Genomic DNA, 20,596 nt, shown 5'->3' on the forward strand with positions numbered 1-20,596 from the left:
CAAATCAGCCTTGCCCTTGCCTTGTCAGAAAAATCATGTCTTATCTCATTCTACAAATACCGCCTCTGCACAGAGAAGGAGGAAACAGAACACCAGCTGTCATCTCTTCGCCAGCCCACCTGTCCAAACATCATCACCCCCCCCCCTCCCCCAAAAACGCCTTGTCATCAAAAGCCCAGGCTTCACCGGTCTCAGCAAGAGATAAAGCCCCTGTCATTATTCCGTCCATGTTTTTATTTAGACAGGCAGATGACCACTTGCTCTGAGCCTGTTCAGCGTCTTAATGAAGGTGCTCGGGGGGCTGGAGTTTCTATTTCAGACTGAACACCGGGCGGATGGCCTTGTTGTTACCTGCCAACTCATTCGGAAAGATAGACACATGTAGAAACACACACACACACACACACACACACACACACACACAGAGTCCTTGTCACTTGGTCTGACTAATGCCGCCGCTCTGTGTGCCAGTTGGCAGTTGTAACAGGCTGGGCACTTGACTGGACACAAGCTTGAGGCAGGATTTCATTGGACGTAAGGGAAGACTGGGCAGCTTGCGGTCAACAGTGAATGGCTCTGCATATCAAATATTGCTTTCATCCACTTCGCTGGCAACAATTTAAGTTTGCTAATGCTTAAACAACAGGGAGCAGGGAAGTTGGACTAAAGTCTTGTCTCACTCAGGCTGTAGATACACTGAAAAACATTGACTGTTCCGTGTTATTTCCCTTATTAACCCCTAATTTTAACCCCTAACTCTAACCCCTGCTAAAGACATTTACCTAAACTTTGTCAACTGGTGTGAGTCAAACCACCTTCACATCAACGCCAGCAAGACAAAGGAGATGGTGGTTGACTTTCGCAGGAGGCCGCCTAGTACTACACCAGTGAACATCCAGGGTGTCGACATCGAGATGGTGGAGACATACAAATACCTGGGTGTTCACCTCAACAATAAACTGGACTGGTCCAAAAACGGACACAGACGTCTTGTACAAAAAGGGCTAAAGCTGTCTCCACCTGCTGAGGAGGCTGAGTGTGTGCAGGACTCTGTTAAAAACCTTTTATGACTCAGTGGTTGTGTCTGCAATCTTTTATGCAGTAGCCTGCTGGGGAGCTGGGAGCACAGAGAGGGACAGGAAAAGACTAAACAGACTGGTGAAGAGGGCTAGCTCTGTTCTGGTCTGCCCTCTGGACACCATAGAGGAGGTGGGTGAGAGGAGGATGTTAGCCAGGCTGGCATCAATCATGGGCAACACCTCTCACCCCCTACATAAGACAGTGAGTTCCCTGAGCAGCTCATTCAGCAGCAGACTGCTGCACCCTCAGTGCAAGAAGGAGCGCTACCGCAGGTCCTTCATTCCAGCAGCAGTCAGACTCTTCAATGCAACATTATACACTGTTAATGTAGCACTGCTCGCTGCTTCTGCAATATGAGCCATCACTGGACAATATTCGGCACTAGGTATATTCATTTATTTATCACTCTTCATCCAACTATGCAATATGTCATATCTATTCATCCGCACCTTACTCATCTGTATATCTGTGTATATATACTGTCTGTTTTTATTACTATTATTATTATAACTAATTTTATTATTCTTGTTGTTATATTATGTATATTTTTTTCTCTTATGTCAACTTAATGTGTATTTGTGTTATTCTGATGTGTGTACATTGTTTTTCTTTTGAGCTGCTGTAGGTGTGGGATTAATAAAGTCTATTTTATCTTATCTTATAACAAAAAAAGAAAACTGAACCAGATAACCATGTTTATATTGAAATTAAGATCTCATACATTTAACTTATAACTTAACTAAGAAATAACAATTAAAGTGGCTGACTTACCAGTCTCGTATAAATAACAGTATATCAACGCTTAATTAAATAAAGGAAAAGTGGTTTAGAAAGTGGATGGATGTAAGAACCCATTTACAGCATACATATACTCACATTTAATAGATGTTTCACTGATTGCGCTAGACATAAACAGTTATTTACCCGGGTTGTGTGAGGTGATGACATCAGCGAGGTGCTGCTCAGGGACTGGCTCCTGCTTGTTGTTGTCTTCTTCCTGGAGTTTATCCACCATGGCGATTACACAGTTGAGACATTTGGCAACGTTGGCCCACACCCTGTCCTAAAAGAGCCGAATACACAATCAGCAGTCAGATCAGCCTCATCGATAAGATTTTTCGTGAACACTTTACTTGAAGGTATCAACATAATCGTGACATGACACTGTCATAACTATGACATGACACTGTCATGAACGTGTCATAAACGTTATAAACAAGTCATAAACATTTATGACTTCTGTCATTAAGTGTCATTCAGTTTTTGTCATGACAAGTTGACAATGTTTGGGTTGTCTTGGGACAACTCCAAAGAAATTTAATGTCAAGTTGTCATGACAAATACATCTTCTGGTAATGTCATCCTGGTTAATGTCAAGTTGTCATTACAAAGACATCCCAAACAAATTTAATGTCAACTTGTCATGACCAGGACAACTTCTGGTAATGTCACTTTGATTAATGTCAAGTTGTTATAATCAAGACAACCCAAACAATGTCAACTCGTCATGACAAAAAACGAATAACACTTAATGACAGAAGTCATAAACGTTTATGACTTGGTTATAACGTTTATGACACGTTCATGATAGTGTCATGTCCGATTTTTCTCGCTCGGTTTGAGATAGTGAAATTTAGGAAAACCAAAATGTGTAAAAAAAACTGAAACAGAAACTGTTGAAGCAGCTAAAACTGAAAAAAAAAAAACAATAAAGGTGTTTCCCTGTCTCCCAGTCTTAACTGGCTCTGTGTCCAATAGGTCAAAATGAAATAGCAGTCGGGATATTCTGAGATTACTCTCAAAGCGTTTCAATTGTTTCCAGCTTTCTCTTGCTTTTTTCTGAACTCCAGCCTTTTACGGACGTATAGATGCTTTCACTTTGTGTGTTTGTAAAAACATGACAATCCAAGTGTGTGTGTGCGTGTGTGTGTGTGTGTATTGTAAGTGATTGTGTGATTTTTGATCTTTTGTGCTTCAAAAATATGGTTTCGATCGTAATATAATGGTGAGGAATATTTTGAGCGATAATTAGTCATGGGTGTGCAGAAATGATGACAAACTCCTGCTGCCAGTGAGGCAGATGGCGTCCTCACAAACAAACAAACCAACAGTCACACACACTTCAATGAAAAGAAGCAGCATGACGTGAGATTAAGTGACAAAGATACCACAAAGTAATCTTCTGCAGTGAGTTTGTGAGGATCAAATTTTGAAACCCCCAAGAGAAAACGCTCTCATTAAAAAAGAGTAATGTTTGGTATATCATCATATGTCATAAAAATCTTTATCTGTAATTACAGTAATATTTTATCTCCCTAAATGTGCTCTACCGTGAGGACCAGCACTTAAAATGACACATTTGTTACATTGTACTTAAAAATAAAAAAAACTAACAAGTCACAGCTTTAGAAGAATTCTCAATGACTTGGAAAAGTAGTCACACTCACCCATTCCTCCTCGTCATACTCTTTATGGTGTGGTATGGAGTCTTGGTGCTTCAGCGGCCCACCTTCGCCTCTAGTCGTGGTTTGGGATCCTTCCACGTTATTACACACTGCTGTGCTGTCAGTGATGGACGTGGCTGGACTGTGGCCTGGAAGTCCCTGGACTGGGCTCTGATTCTGGTCACTGCCCTGGTGGATGTGGCCTTGGTGTTGGCCTCCCTGCATCGGGGTTTGCTTCTGGTTCTTGGAAATGTATCCGGGCTGCGCTGCATGCAGTGCCAGTAGCGCACTCTTGACCAATTCATCCTTAAGCGTGTGAACAAATTGTTCTGTCTGTGGCAAAGAGAGAGAATGAGAGATTGGAAAAAAAGACAGATACTGAAAGTTATTGTGTGGGGGCACAACAAATTAAAATGTAACTGCTAAAAAAGCAAAAGAGACAGAGAGATTGTCACACAGGGGGTGGAAGAAAATACAGATGGAAGTGAGCTTGGAAGCGGGTAACTATTTACAGAGAAAGTGAAGAGAAACAAGGAAAATGAACACTCTCCTCCAACATAAAGTAGCTGCTCTCCATTACTGCAGCACAGTCGGTGAGCAACAAAAACAGCAACAAACAACAAACAATTCAATTACTCCTCCTCTAGCCTGCTTCTCCGAGCAGCACACCTCTTTTGATCTCAAATTCATCAGCTACTGTAAGTTGATGATGATCCCGGTACCAAGCAGCCACACGCTCGCTGCCGCCACAGCATAAAAAATGAAAAGGGCTCTCAAGAGTAATTGAGTTAGCACTGCAATAAGCATTTTTATTACCACAGCAAAATACAGTCTAACAAAACACGAGCCAAGCCCTCCATGAAAAGAAACCTGCAAGGCCTTTATATACGTATATGTGCCCCCCGATGTGAACTGAACAGTGAGCTTGTAGAGACTGCTAGAATTTGAGGAGATGGCTTGGTCAACAAACAGTGGAAAAGAACCTCAGGCCAGTCCTGTCCCAGAGGCTTTGTGTGGATGTCATAAGGAAGTCATTCTGAGTATTTCTTTGGCTTGTGACCCCTTAAAATTAAGCAATGTTGACTTGTGAGCCCTTTAAAAACGGGCTGCATGACCTATGAGCAGTTTAACTAAGGAGTGACAGTTTAACTAAGGAGGATGCACTTTGTTGATGTAAACCTTTGAAAATTCAACAAGGAAAATCTCACATTTGGTTCCTATGCTGATATTGGCTTTTTTAGCTGGGCCTTTTTTAGGTAGCTAAAATATGTTTATGTTACTGATCCATCTGAGTCTGGTTTAACTGTTCTTCTTTTGATTTAAAAAAAATATTAAGACTGTAATCCACATAGAATGGGCCATTTGATGAATGTTTTAGCAGAGAAAGCAAATGATGACTACACTTAACATCCATTTTAATTGCCTTGCATGAATCCAAATGAGATCTTGGATGAGACTGCGTGTGTAACTGCATGAGAACAAGCATATCTGCTGGAGTACTATTCTGTGACGCACACAATCGTACACAAAGAAGTAAACATAATTTTAAAACATAAAAAAACTTACAAACAGGAGCCATACTTGATTTAGTAACCAAAACACTTAACAGGAACTGGGAATTCAAAATGTAAATTCATATTCAAATGAACTCTGCTTATCTGACCTCAATGTTAATTTGCAATCTATGAAACCATGTATTATTCATTTTCTTTCCTGGGATGAGTGAACAAAGATACACACTGTATTTAAAACAATCTGGATCTTATTTGCACTTCTTAATCACAAGGTCACAGAAGTCATGTATTTGACTACGCCAGTGCTCATATGGTTTTTATGAAGTTATTTTCTTATTAATGCAATCCATGCTTCTTTGTTGTGAATAAAAGGGAATACATTACATTACAACCAACCAATCATTTAGTCACATTCCTAAACATTCACCCAGTACCTAGGTTTGTATCCTCTAGGTTTAGATTAGGATCTAAAGCAAAGTACAGAAAACATTTTAATGATACACTGTACTGCAGGATCCATATAGATACTGTGTTCAAAGCAAAATATCAGAGGTACACTGCTATGGGCAAAGGAGGAAAGCTTTGCAGCGTCATTCTCTTACCAAGGCTAAACCAAAGCAAATTTGCTTCTCCACGCGCAAAAGCTACTCCTAGTGTAGCTCTTCCACACCTACCTGTTTTAGAGATCTGAAACGCTCAAAATCCCTTGGGAAGAATTCTGTTGCTACTCTTTCTTCAATATATCTGCTGATATGATTATGACTGAGCAGAAGTGCAAGTCAGAAAGTGCCTCTGTGGACTCCTACTGCGAAAAAATAAGTTGCATTTGATCTAAAAAAGAAGAAAACTGTAGGAATCTATTCACCCTGAATGGTTTTACCCTGAAGGATGTTGAAGCAGGTTTTGGCTGACTTAAAAAATAGAGCTTTTTCACCAATGTAACTTCCCTTGAGAGGTGAAGGGAGGCTGAATGGATAGGGCTGGTCAGATTCCAACAGCACTTGGCTGTGAAGACACTTACTCACTATTGCGTATATGACCTCTATACACCATATAATCTAACATAATCATGCATAGACGATCAAACCACAGCTCTTCCCAGGTAAATGTTACAGCGGAGACATATAACTTGTCCTAGGACACAGCTGGAGGGAGGGGAGATGCGTTGCAATTGCCTTTTCACTGTGATTATCATCAGAGTGAAATTATTATTATCATCAACAACAGAATCATGGCCATATATAGAGAAGCAACGGTGCGTCTGCCGTGTCCAACGCTAATCAGAATGTGCCCAGGAAAAGTATTCTGGAGTGAAATATTGCATTAGGCCTTGAGTCAGGTGGTCTGAACCGAGAAGGAAAAAGTCAGAGCCAGCAGGTACTTGATAAAAAAGGTCCTTACATCAACCTGATTTTCTCTGGAGATGTTTTAACACTTTTAAGAAGCTGTGACCAGGAAATATTTTGCATTTTTGTTCGAAGAATGACTAAAACGACAAACAAATTTTCAAAATTGTTGCAGATGAATTTTCCACCGACCAACTAATCAATTTGACTAATCGTTGCAGCTCTAGTGTGTTGTAGAGTTGTTGTATTGTTAAAAGAAATAGTTCAATATTTTAGGAAATATTACATTTTGAAGCTTTAGAGGTGTTGGTGTGGATTTTGTTACCTTTGAACAGAATAGCTGTTTCCCCCTCTCTCTGTATTTATGCTAAGCTAAGCAAACTGACTGCTGGCTTTAGACTTACATTTAGTGGTATTTATCTTCTCATTTAACTCTCAGCAAGAAATAAAAAAAAACATTTCTCAAATTGTCAAACTATTCCTTTAAGTCTTTTAAAGGACAATTATGATTTTAGGCTATATGAATACAACTTTCTTACTTGTGTGTGCACAGGTGTGAACATACTTGTCCAAGTGAGCACGAGTCTGTGTGTATACACATAGGTATTTGTGTATGTAAAAAAAAAAAAAAAAAGTTTTGCGCTAGATGACCAGATGTGGAAGAGGAAATACTGAAAAAACGATGATGATCGACGTTGATCATGATTGGAGTCTTTGGGGCTTAAAGAGAATAATGTTACTTAAACATCAGCTTTTAAACACACAGAAACACACTTTCACACCCTCAACCACCCACACACACACACACACACACACACACACACACACACACACCTTGAGATTTTAATCAGAGAGCAGCCCTGCTTGTGCTGACCAGGCCAGGGGTTTACTTGGCCAATGTGTGTGTCTAATCAAGGATGAGAGGAAGTAGTGACAGAGCGAATGTACCAATTAAGCAGGCTGATTGGGCTCTATTCCACTGTGGCAAAAACAATCTCTCTCACAACAGATTGCAATCTGACAGCACCAGATGTAATTCATTAATTATACTGATAAAAAATGCCTCAACTCCATAAACCTCCATGCTACTATTCACTTTTGTTAGTTTGGCGTTTTTATGATGAGTTATAGATTTTTCCTGAGGTTGTCTGTTTAGGGTGTGCACGTGTGTGAAGCAACTGCTCGATTTAAAGTTGTAAAGTTATTTTTAGAAGTTATTAATTTTGCATTTGTTTTGTTGCAATGAAATTAGCCGTGTGATATTACCAGGGCTGGTACTAAGAAGTCTCTCCTGTAGGATAACTCCCCTGAGAGGGTAAACATTTAGTTTAAGAGTATCAAAGTCAATTTAGGCCTATATATCACCCTGAATAGTCCTCCGATTGCAACTCTACCAGGAAAACTATTGGTTATAGGCTTAGAAGCAGAACCCCTGAGCAAATAATGAACATGTATTTGGATGGGTTTGGGTTTAAATTAGTTTGTCACCTCAGTTGAAGATTAATATAAAATGCTTTTCAGGCTGAAATGTTATCTGACAATGTTTAGTGATATGTCCAAATAGTTTGCTGCAGCTGCTTCAGGCCAAGAGGAAAGGGATAGTTTAGATAGAAGTGAGGCTGGGTGGAGGGTTTGGGGGCTGCCTCACCTTGTCAGAAAGGTTCTTGAGTGCATCCCTCAGTCCAGGGGAAGAGTGCTCCTGGGCAGCCTGGAGGAGCTGGTCCGCTAAGCTTGTGATGAGGGGCTGGAGGAGGCTCATGGTGCTGAGTACCTCCTGAGCTTTGGCTGTGTGCTCTGGGGAGTAGTAGATACACTGGTAGGCAGTGCTGAAGCTGTGGTGGAGGAAAAAAACACATAAATTCAGATTTGACAGTCGCTGCAGTTGCACATGGACTGTAGATACATGAAATGCATTTCAAAGTGGCCCAAATCTGATTTAATCAGAACTGGGCCACACTTGCTTGCAATGAGTTTGTCGACATACAATACTGGACAGAGGCTCATCCCACGTTTGTTTAGATAAGTGCTGCTGGTTTTCCTAGAGTCCACTTATCACCGGCCTTTGCCAAAAATAGCAGAGTAAGAAGATACAGTATTTTATATGAAACAAGCTACACTGCAGCATATACTGGTTGGCCTGCTCCAAGATCAATGTTGACACAAAAACATTACACATACACAACTCATCAAGAACATGATTAGTTTTTTTTCTGCTGGTATTGAACACATCAGATTTCTTTTATTATTAGAAATTGATTTATCTCGATGCCTTTGGTTGTTGTGGAGTATGGGATGCAGCACGTCTAGTTGCTTGTGCACATAGCTGTAGCAGCTCTAAACTCCACCGGCATACACCTACTGTAAGCCTGAGTGCCCTGCTGTGAATAACAAACGCAACCTTTCTTTACAGCGGTCAATTGCATCTAATTGTATACCTTGTAGTATCACAGGTGTAAATCAGTCCCTGACTACATAGATACAATTAAACATAGTATGGCTCTAAACTTGACAAAGTTGAACTATAAGTATGACTCTTATTGTTACCTGACGACAGTAGAAAAGCTTCACAACTCTTTTCTCATCTGATAAAAAAGAGTTGTTGATCATCACTTTACAATGTACAATGTCTTTGTGTTGAGGTAAAGTAATGACAAACAGACAAATAGTATGTTTTTTTTGGCTATAAACATTGTGCTATTGCGCACTAATTTTACTTCTGCTGCCGAAAAAATGTACAGCAGCAACACTTTCCAGGTACTTGGCGTGAACTGTCAAATTGGACCTGCAGTCCAATGTCAACCCATTTTTTGCTTTATGAATAATTAATCCCTTCTGAATTTCCAGGGAGCTATTTAATCTCAGACAAAAACACCTTTTGTCAGTTCTTAGATTCAGGGCAAATCACTCCAATCAAACATTCTCCTCGGGTAAAGTTCCAGTGACTTTCAATGAGTTTCCGCTGACTTCCTGCCATCAGATGTAGCGTGGAGCGAGGCAGTCATTTGCAACCCTCCCAGCTAGTTTAGAGTCAGCTCTGCAAGCCTCTATGTAGGCCAGACCCCAGAGCCAGATCCTAAGGCATAATTGACATAAGAGAGAGAGAGAGAGATAGTGAGAGAGGGGAAGAAAGGGGCACATACAAAGGGCTGGCATAATACAGTATTCTCTGCAGCGCTCCTAACATTTTCAGCGAGGGAAAGAGTGCTTCTTTAGAAGTCGCCCGGTGTGGAACAGCACTACCTGATTTCAATAAGTGTGAAAATCTGAAGGCCTTAAGAAATTAGGAGTAGTAGGTACTAGCCACTAACTACCTCTTTGACTGGATAACTTTAAAATCTTGGCCTTGTCATTATGACTAATGAGCTCCCTGGAGGACTACCACCCACAAGCTCAAGGCTAATCAAAGGAATCACTAAGTGAGAGAAAGACATAGGGCAAACAGTGTGAAATACTTAACCACACAGAACACTACCATGTCTATTTGCACACTAGTGTTATCCCCACTTCCAAAACCATACCTTTAAACGCTACAATTTCAGCCAGAGAAGACCATAATTGAATAATCTACTGCAACAAAGTAAAGTCTGTAAACCCTTTTCATCCCCTGCAAGCTTATATTCGTCTTATTGCATTATGCAGAACTTAAGAGAAAAAAAAAATCCAGAAGGACTGCAACAATACAGATACTACATAAAAGAGGCAAAGAAGAAAGTTGGTGGAGGAAGACAATTGCTTCAGCGACTGAGATTCAATAACAGCCCTGTTGACTCATAAGTACAAATCCAATCCCATTAGGCAGCCTATGCAGGCAATAATGAATGTTGGGACCTGCCACCTGATGCTAGACGACAGAATTGATCCTCTCTAAGGCTGGCTAAGGCAAGGGACTTTAATTGCCTCATCAGCATTGCTGTCAGTCCAAATGGGTCTACCAAGACAGCAAACCATGAAAAGGTAAAACAGCATAAATCTGTGAATGCAAACTTGATGAAAGGCCAAAGTGGATGTTGCACACGAGGATCTGATTGTCATTTCAAGCCTTGGGTATGTTTCCCATCCCTGATGTGATTTGGGAGAACTGTGTGCCATGTTTTTAAAACATGGTGCCAATAAAACGGGGTGGACAAACAAATGCACAACCCAAGAAGACAGCCCTGCAAAAAATACTACCTTTGTGGATCTTATAATATTTATCTTTTGTTGAATATGTAGGTGATGACTGAACCCTGGGGTAATGCCTGAGGCCAGAGATTGTGGTGCCATTAGAGTGCATGATATATTAATAAAATAAACACAAGAGCAGAAAATCCTCCCACCTGTCTAGGTCTTACGTTGATAAGAAGTAGCCTCAATCTGACTCATAGCACACCTGGACTCATAAAAGGCCTCTTCCTTTACAAATCCTTTACTTCAGTTTAAAGAGGCACCCAGAAGAACTTGTTATTTACCGTTTGTCTGATGGCAGCCATAGTTAATGTTGACATCTGGATGCATTTCTTGTAAGTTAAACATTTGGTTCTAATGCTGTTACCAGTTGATCAGATCATTTTTTTTTTTTTTTTTTAAAGATTATTTTTTGGGGCATTTTCCCTTTATTGATAGTGGATAGACTGGAAAGGGGGAGAGAGATGGGGGATGACACGCAGCAAAGGGCAGCGGGTCGGACTCGAACCCGCGCCGCTGCAGGACTCAGCCAACATGGGGCGAACGCTCTCACTGGGTGAGCTAGAGGCCGCCCCATTGATCAGATCATTTTGATATCAATAGTATTATTTTGCCTTGTAGCACTATATTATCTGTAATTATCACAAAAAGTTGAAAATCCTTAGAAAATAAAAGGTGTGATAGCAGTTTGTAATTTGAGTACAAGTTTGCAGAGTCCTTATAACAGCAATAGCAAGCAAATATGAATGCTCATTGATATTCATAATGTGAGCCATTTGTCCTGCAACTATATAAACTTTTAAGTCTGCATGCAATTTATGAATATTTATGTGTATGTGTATGGACCTAGGAGACTCATTAATGTCCATACATGCAGTATAGAGCATTTCAAGTGAACTGGTGTTGTTTTTTGCCTCTAAAGGGACCAACTAAGGACTAACACTTCAATCTAGAGGGTTGTCTTTTGCGTGTTTTAAACATAATGATGCACAAGTTCCATTTTACTGTGCCACAATGTGAAAATGAAGATAAATGAAACTCAATATTTCAGATAAATTATCTCAAATTGGAGCTGCACATAGATGAAAGAGGCTTATTTGTGCAGACTGTACAAAACTACATAAAACAGTACGTTATGACTCATCTCATTATGCTAATAGTGACCACCATACCTACATCGACCTACACCCACCTACCTGCTTGTAGTCAACAGTGCACTGTGCATTGGTGCACCTGTGTTTTGTGATATTTTTTGTCACACACAAACCCTTTATATTCACATTTTACTGACCTGCAGACACACCTTATTGCAAAAGTCTCCAATAGTCCAATTATGCCACTAATTCCAGGATTTAGAGTAAATTTATTAGGTTTTTATCAGTATCTCTTAGCCAAAACAGCTTGCATGATTATGCTGATTAACTCCACACAAAGCCATCTAAAGGTGGCAGGTTTATTTTTCATCCTAATTTGTGTGACACACTTTCTCAAACTTCCATTTCATGTGCCAGATCTAACACAGCTTCCCAGTTTATGAAGTGCAGTGCACAGTGGAGACACATGCAATAAAGATTGACCTGTGGCTGTGACAAACAGCCTGATGTCTAACTGTAGAGAAAAATAATGACTGGTCCTATAATTGTGGTGGTTAAATTTAAGAGTGGTATGACTGAAAAAAAAGTTTGAGAGTTAGTTATAAAAACTCCACTATTATTGTATTTATTACATATCATTATTTATTACGGTACTTTGTAGTTCACACAGAAAATGTTTTTCTTCTCGTTTGGCAGCGGTGACGTCATGGTGCATGTAAGTAAACTGAATGCAACCATTTCCGATTTCCAAATGATGTGATTTAGCACAGAAAACAATGGAGGATGGAAACTGTATGTTCAAACTAGAATTCAACTTATCTGGCCTGGCCATGCATATTTGTGTTAGACTATAAAATCAACTCTCCACCTCCTGTTAGGGAATATTAGATTCCTCTTAGGTGAAGCTCCTCCAGACTCCATTACATGGCGTCCGTACATCATTGTGGGAGAGCAATGCTTTTAGAAAGAATTGCTGCCATACCCCTACACACTCACTTATAATGTATGATAATGGATTTTTCTTAATCCTACCTCATTTACATTGCACCCTGGGTTTGCCACATGCCTCCAGCCATAAAAATACTGAAGGTGGGCTGCCACTCCCTCTGCACAAAATGCACAGTGCACTTGACTGCACATTGCACCTGCACTTTGATTCATGAAATGTTCTCCCATGGCCTTCTTGTAATTCAAGTTTTACAGAAAAACAGCACTGGTTCTCCAGGAAAAAGGACCCATCCATGTGTTGTGGTGCAACGCTCCATCAGGTAAACTTGACTGTAAGAGAAGACTCCAGTCTACTAACAGATTACTAAAACTAGCAGTGTGTCAAGGATGAACTTCCTCCTTGGTTTTCCTAAATGATCAATGGGAATTGGTTATAACAGTAATGAGAGGGAGAAAACCGCTGGGCCCAGTGGCCTAATTAAGCCAGCATCTCCAACGCATGGCTAATTAATAGTGGAGAGGAAATTAATGAAGAGCTTGTGGCCTGCTGCTGACAGCCAGCAGGAGTAAAATGCAGCTACGTCAGCAGACAGCCCTGCAGCACTCCAGGTGAGAGCCTCCTTCGTTATTTAGACAGCACGCTGTAATCACGGTTCATACACCAGGACACTGCCACATAGCCACATTAAAAACATACTGTCTGCTATAGATACATGCTGAAAGATCTGATCTCAAACCAGCTTCTTTAAACTGCCAAAGTCCATCTGTTGTTGAATCCTCCACTTGGCACTGATTTCACATCAGTTTTCAGAGTAACAGCCAAAGCTTTCCTCAGTTCAGACACAAACTAGAAACCCTGATCTAAGACCAGATACACCTCAAAGCTACTGCCAGCACCATCACCCACAGAACCTAGAGCAGGCAAAGAACTAACAAGCTGCTATCCATGGTGCATGGAGTCCCAGCCACTGTCAACGCCCTGTCTCTGAAACACACACACACACACACACACACACACACACACACACACACACACACACACAGTTATTTTGTTGGCCAACATGCTGCTAGTCACATTAAGTCTGAACATTGGCCCCAAGAGACTGTGTAATGTAGTTTCAACTACACTCTGTGTCCCAGAAATGTGTCATTCGGCAGTTCTGCTTGACCAGGAGGCCTGGCCAAATGACAGTGCATCCTCCCTCTCTGTTACAGTGGACAGAATGCAAAGACACATGTAGAGAGAGGAGCTCTACTGCACAGCTTCTGCACCAACTAAGTACAGCTGACCTTACAAACGGGCCTGTCTGACATTATACTGAAAAACAACACACAAGTCAAAAACAGACTACTGTATATTTCCTTCATTACACGTGCAATAAAAACCCACAGACATCATCAGTATAGGTAGGAATACATTTGGCAATGTTGAGGTTCCATAAAACATGTCTAAAAAAAAAAGTGTGTTGCATCGTTATGCAGATTAGCTGAATAATTCAAAAGAGGCTGTTACTGAAAGATTAGACCACCTCAGCAAATCCCCAGCTATGTCTATAGGGTTCAATTAAAAACGGATAAAAATCCAGTGACTTTTAAAACAGCCATTTAAGTGGGACTGCATGCATTAATGAAAGACAAATGCTCTTGCCCTGTGTGTACATGTGCTAGGTTTCCGGAGGAATACTAAGTGTAGTTATTGATTAAACTTTTTCCTGGACCATCCTGAGAGACAAACTACATTGCCTACTCTGACCATTGCCAAGTTTGGCCAATGCAGGTTTTTAATGGATCAGGAAAGAACCCCCCTTTCTCTCTTCTAGTGTCCAGGGAACAAAGACGAATAGCTCTTTTATTGCCCTCCTGGTAACACCTCTGTGCTCAGGTTTTCCTTTTTTTTCCCTCCCTCAATCCTTTTCCAGCCCCTCTTTGATGAATTAATATCACATTGAATAGCCAAGTCTCACATCTTGCCGAGTGTCCCCCTTTTTAATCAAATGTGATTATAAAAAGCTGCTGCAGAAAGGCGAGGAGACACACTGGGAGAAGTGAGAGTGTCTGCGTGTGCACGCACACATGTATCTACACTCTGCTCAGATAGGCTGACCTTCTGTGCAATTAAGTTACGCTCATCTGGACTTGCGCACATGACTACAGTACTTCACAGTCACACACGACTAAAAAAAAAACTGATCACGTCCTAGGCTAAATATTTGGTCAGACGTTTAGTGCATGCATAATAAAAGCAAATTAAACCATGAAATAATCAATGTTCCTCATTTAAAGTAAACTTGCACATTCATTATAATGGCCACTGCGAACACACTGTAACATTACAGAGAAACAGAGTTAATTCCTATTTCTGACGATGACTGACAAATGACTGCATTCCAGGTCAAACATGGATAAGGGTCAGAGCAGGCCGTAGTCAGTTAGCCAGGCGGAAAATTGGAAAATTTAAGCTACAGTGAGTCATTAGCTAAGTCAAATATGAAACAAAAAGCTCTGTCTCCCTGGAGAATTCTTTCTGAAGTCTAATCTTTCGTTCAAATGATTTCACTTCAGTGGATTCTCGAAAATATGCTAACCTTATCATAGTTCATGCTAGCAGATAAAACTGACCATCTTCAGCAAATTCACTTGTGCACTTCAGCGTAAAAAAGTCCTTTTTTATTTTTTATTATCAGCACAGGCCCCCAACTATTTTTCCCACCAACTTCCATTTCATACCCACACCTCAGCCCTCTCCATCTTGCCTCTCTTCCCCTCTTTCTTGAGCTGCAAACTCTGTAACTAATTGGATCTGGCATGGTCTGTAATGACTTTGTGCTCTATGGGGAGCTTTGGGAAAAATCACCCTTCATTTCTTCTGGCATCACTCAAGTGACCACATACTGAACTTCAGTGACATATACCTCCGTCTTGCATCTAAAGGGCAAAGACAGTAACATTTACAGGATAATGCTGATCTCAGGTTTGAGGAAGTTCTATGTTCCCCCGGAGTGCACTCTCAGTCAGAATATGTGCGTATACATTTATCTTTGTATCTGTGTATGTATAACACAATCATAATAATGTGGTCTCATTTGTGGAGCAAGTGGATTCGGTCAGTAAAATAAACACACAAGACATATTTTCTCCATCAAGCAATCAAGCAGAGAGCTGGTACACAGCCACACAATCTAACATAAAACTCATTCTAAGAGACTCCCTGTGAGTCAGTGAGACCAATTCACAAAATATCTCTGAGCAAATCCAGTACATCACTCAGACTTTTACAGATTAAGGATTCACTCCATGTGAAATGTGTACCAGTAATAATGATTGATTATTGCTATGCCTATTCTATCATCTGGTAGTCAATGGTTATGGATTGCTGTTCTATGGCACTTTACACATATCTATCTATCTATCTATCTATCTATCTATCTATCTATCTATCTATATCTATCTATATCTATATCTATATATATCTATCTATATCTATATCTATATATATCTATCTATATCTATATCTATATATATATATATATATATATATATATATATATATATATATATCTCTATCTATAGATATATATCTATTAGTGCTGTCAAACGATTACAATATTTAATCGCGATTACTTGCATTAATGTCATAGTTAACTCTCAATTAATCGTACATTTTTCTCTATTCTAAATGTACCTAGATTTCTTTTTGTCCCATTATGTTTTCTCATTTTAATGCTCTTATCAACATGATACAACAATACTTTTAAAACGGTGCCTGAACCGAAAGAGATATATATATATATATATATATATATATATATATATATATTTTTTTTTTTTTTTAAAAACGAGCACCTTGTTCAATTGTATTTGTCTGTTCTGTATATTCAAAAATATAAAACAATAAAAAGTTGATCTAAAAAAAAAAAAAAAAAAAAAAAAAAGAGCACAAAACGGTGAAAACAACCACTCGATGAGAAAGGGGTATTTTACAATAACTTTGAATGCACCACGAGGCTGGCGATGCGAGGCTGAGTCTGTGTTGTTTTTCAGACAAGGGCAGCTACAGTCTGGTGTTAGAATCCTCTACAGTGAAATACAGTCACACTTTACACCGTTTAGCTGTCAGCATTTTAACCGTGTTTACTCCAGCTGCTAGCTAACGGTAGGTTAACGTTAGCTGCTGCTAAGTGTAGTGTTAACTAGCGTCCCGTGCGGCAATGTTTCAGTTCCCTCTAACGTCCATTTTCGGAGCATCAGAGAGAAGCGCAGGCATTTAAGTGGCACCTAAATAACGGTCGTTAAGGCACCGGTGCCGTATTAGCAGATAGGTCTCGGACCCCACCCTCAAATAAAAACTCTTCGGATCTACATGATTCACGTGGATGACATTTTCTCATTCAAAACGTCGATTTTCGCTGTAAAGCAACTAGTTTGCAGGTATCTACTACTCTTTGGCCGGCTCGCAAGCCCAAACAAGTGTGTCTGTTGTTTTGTTCCCGGTCTAGCTAGATCCGGTGTGGTGTTATAGTTTTTCTAACGTTACTAGTTGTTGCAACAGCATGTGAAAAAAACTACAAAGTTTGCTAGGCCAAAAAGAACGTTAATCTCGCGATAAAAAAATTGACAGCGTTAAAATGGGTTTGCGTTAACGCATCTATCTATCTATCTATATATATATATATATATATATAAATAAAATACTTCATAGTTTTTGTGTCCTTATTTGTTAAATAGATGGTTTTTGAAATCAAGTGCTTTTTAAGAGAGAGCTCCAGCTAGCAGCTGGGAAGTTGTATTAAAAAAGTGACAAGTTAACATACAACTTTTAAAATGGAGAAAAAAAATGCTTGCCAGGAAAAAAGAACCAGTACAGAGGAACTTGTGACTCAACAAACCCTTTGGATCATGTCTGTTTCCTCCAGTCAAATTGAGCATGGATTGGTCGGAAGTAACTGTTTGGGCCTGGAAAATCAAGTTTCAAATTTGTCTGCCACTATTAATTATACCCAAGTCATATTCTTTTGTCAATAAAAAAAACTGTTTCCTGTGTCCTGTATTAAATCATGCATGCTCCCTCTGGCAAGGTGTTTTTTTCCTACCTCTTTTTCTCTGCTTCATATCTGCTAAGGAGACGCTGCAGACCACCACACTTGAACCCCTGGAAATGGGCAGCAGGGGCACCGACAGTGACAACGTCATAGAATGCATCTGTGAAGAGAGAAAAATGAGTTGAGGGGATTTAAAATAGTGAAATGTATAATACAGCACCTTGGAAATTGGCACTAAAGGACCTTGAGGTGAGACAAATTCAAAAAATTATAATCATCCCCATCAAAGTGTGTTTTTCAATTTAAGATATACTTCAACTTAATATTGAGTCAGAATTTTGCAAAGATATCATCAACAGCAATTCCTCTAATAGTCAGTTATGAATATGTCATGCAGCTGTTTCAGGGCTTCAGTTCACATTAAAGGTTACATGGTGGGGTTACTTTTGTAAACCTGCACACAGTATTTTTAAGCTGACACATACATCATATTTATGGACAAATAAGAGGCATGACATTATTCTGCACTCTAGTTTCTTTTAGACGTACATATTTTATATTGTTTGTATGTATATATTTGTATTGTGTCTATATACTAGTCATTTCTCTCTAGCCATCTTTTGGTCTTAATGTAGCGTTGGTCCCACGTTGAACCAGAAGGACGACCAATGTCACAGTGCTTTATTCCAATTTGCACACCGCCGTCACATGTAAATAAACACTTCACAGACAGCTAGGCAGGCACAAAGGTGCTTACAACAGGTCTTGTTTTGAATGAGTAATGGATGAGACTGACAATTAAATCTGTAAAAAAAAAGGGAGGAGGATGAGGGGGTGGACGGGGGTTTAACGGGGTAAATATTTTGGTGTGGTTTAGTGCCAGGTCAGTTAATGAACACCTCCAGGAAAGCAACAGTGCAAAGCTCCGACCATAGGAAAACACTGCCCGGAAAAACGTTGAAAATAGAAATTAATGACATAACACAGCTCCAAGTGTTGCCACAGAGATGTGAATAACAGTGTGGCCAACAGCATCACGTCCCCCAACACCACCACAATAGACCAATAGTGGTTTGATGTGAGGGCTTTGCTACTACCCACTGCTTCTTCCATTAATTATCCCTGTGCCTGGCCATGGGGCTCCCTGTCCGCCACATGTTTGGCCCCAAGAGTGTTCCGATGTTCCCTTAATTGGATCTCCCACAGCAGAAGTACACTGAAAGACAATGCTGGTTTTCAGAATATCAAGCACAATGACCAATTTGTGCCTGATTTGTCTGGTCTTCGTCTCACATCATTCTTTTCTCAATTTATCAACAAAACAAGCTGTTTTTGGAGGACAGTTGCTTTCTAAAAGAGGAAATTGATTTGGGCAGTCAGGTTGAGTGGTTATAATTCATATTTAACCCATTCCACAATCCTGTTTAACAACAAAAAAAGATCAAAGATTTTTTGACACAAATGAGTTCTGAACAATACTTTTAGTTCAGCTTTGCCAAGCTGAGCTTTTCAGGCTGGAATTATTTTACACTTGTCATTTAGGAGACAGAAGACAGCTGTTCTCTGCAAAACAAATGAATACTGTTTTGAGCTCTAAGTGTTTTTCCCCCCAATTTCCTTTTCTTGCTGGATGATCAATTGAGTGGATTGCATAGCTTCAGAAAATCAAATGGAACAATAGAGCAATTGACTACAGTTGGAAACTGAGAAACGGCTCCATTTCGAAGCCAGTTCCATTATTTCCTGGGCCTGACTGATTGCAATCATTTCTTTTTTTTTTTCTTTTTAAATTGAACAAAATGTGCAATTTAATAGCAATTCCCTATCAAACAAGTATATGACAGTAAATGAAAACTAGAAGGTAGTCTGATATTCAGATGGAATGGCCATTTTGTTGTTTTTGTTAGCGGTTTTCTATGTGGGGAGGTCTTCGTTTATGCCTAACTATTCACGTAAGGTGGCCACTTAAGTCAAGTTTGGTTAATTCTAAAGCTGCATGGGTGTTGTGTGGTGTTTAAAGATAACGTTTTGTGCATTTTTGCCTTTATTGGTGAAATGACAGTTAAGCATACATACGTAGGAAACATAAAACCTGAAAAAATAAGTATCAAAATGAAGTTTATTATCCAAAGACAAGTTTCTCATTGCATTATCTATACAATGCTACATCTTTTCTGCAGACAGTTGTTTTATTATAATATTTACATTACATAAAATACCTGTGCATGTTGATCTAATTTTGTTTTTCTGTTGCTATTAATAAATATATACATGCATAATGTTGATATACAATAGAGTATTGACAAACAGATACTCTGAGATACATGACATGAATATGCAGTCATCATTCAAACGATGAATTTACTGTAGACCTGTACTGTAACTGACTTGTATGTAAGATGATGCACACTATGTTTAAGGTGAGGTTAAGAGGGTGGAGACAGCTTATGCATAAAAGTGTATTCAATTAAACATTTAGTGGACTGAGGTTGATATATATTTTAAAAGATTTACTTAACTGTGTGACACATTCCTTCTTTTTTTAATCAACGTTTTGTGACTCAGTATATTTACATACTGTGTACCCAGATTTCTTAATTAACATCATGAAGCCAATGGGAGCTGTGTGTATCCTGCAGGTACACCAGGTCCTACTGTAGTATACACAGTGGAGTTTACACACACACACACACACACACACACACACACACACACACACACACACACACACAGACACATCAGCTAAAGCACCACCGCCTGGAATCGAGTAAAGATGTGAATTGGCCCCACAGAGGGTAGACATCAGTGTCTATCAATCAATTGACAAACTCCTCTAAGGCTTGTTTTATCTTGATTTTCCCTTTTTTCTGCCTTGACAGTGCAAGACAGTTTCAGGGCCGTAAGATGACTTGGTTTTACTTATTTTATTTGTCATACCTGATGTTTTCACTAAAAGAAGCACCATTT

General features: G+C 39.6%; 1 protein-coding gene across 9 annotated transcripts in view; it reads right to left on the minus strand.

Moving 5' to 3' along the window:
* inpp4b (inositol polyphosphate-4-phosphatase type II B) overlaps window positions 1–20,596 on the minus strand; it is a 258,561-nt gene that overhangs the window by 16,433 nt on the left and 221,532 nt on the right. For all 9 annotated transcript variants that reach the window (XM_031277069.2, XM_031277068.2, XM_031277067.2 and 6 more), the window contains 4 exons: window positions 17,681–17,789; window positions 8,033–8,216; window positions 3,528–3,857; window positions 2,005–2,143 (listed from right to left, as the gene is read on the minus strand). In XM_031277069.2, coding sequence (XP_031132929.1) covers window positions 2,005–2,143; window positions 3,528–3,857; window positions 8,033–8,216; window positions 17,681–17,789 — 762 coding nt within the window. The remainder of the gene's footprint in view (window positions 1–2,004; window positions 2,144–3,527; window positions 3,858–8,032; window positions 8,217–17,680; window positions 17,790–20,596) is intronic.

This window comes from Sander lucioperca, chromosome 4, assembly GCF_008315115.2.
Source record: "Sander lucioperca isolate FBNREF2018 chromosome 4, SLUC_FBN_1.2, whole genome shotgun sequence".
NCBI lineage: Eukaryota > Metazoa > Chordata > Actinopteri > Perciformes > Percidae > Sander > Sander lucioperca.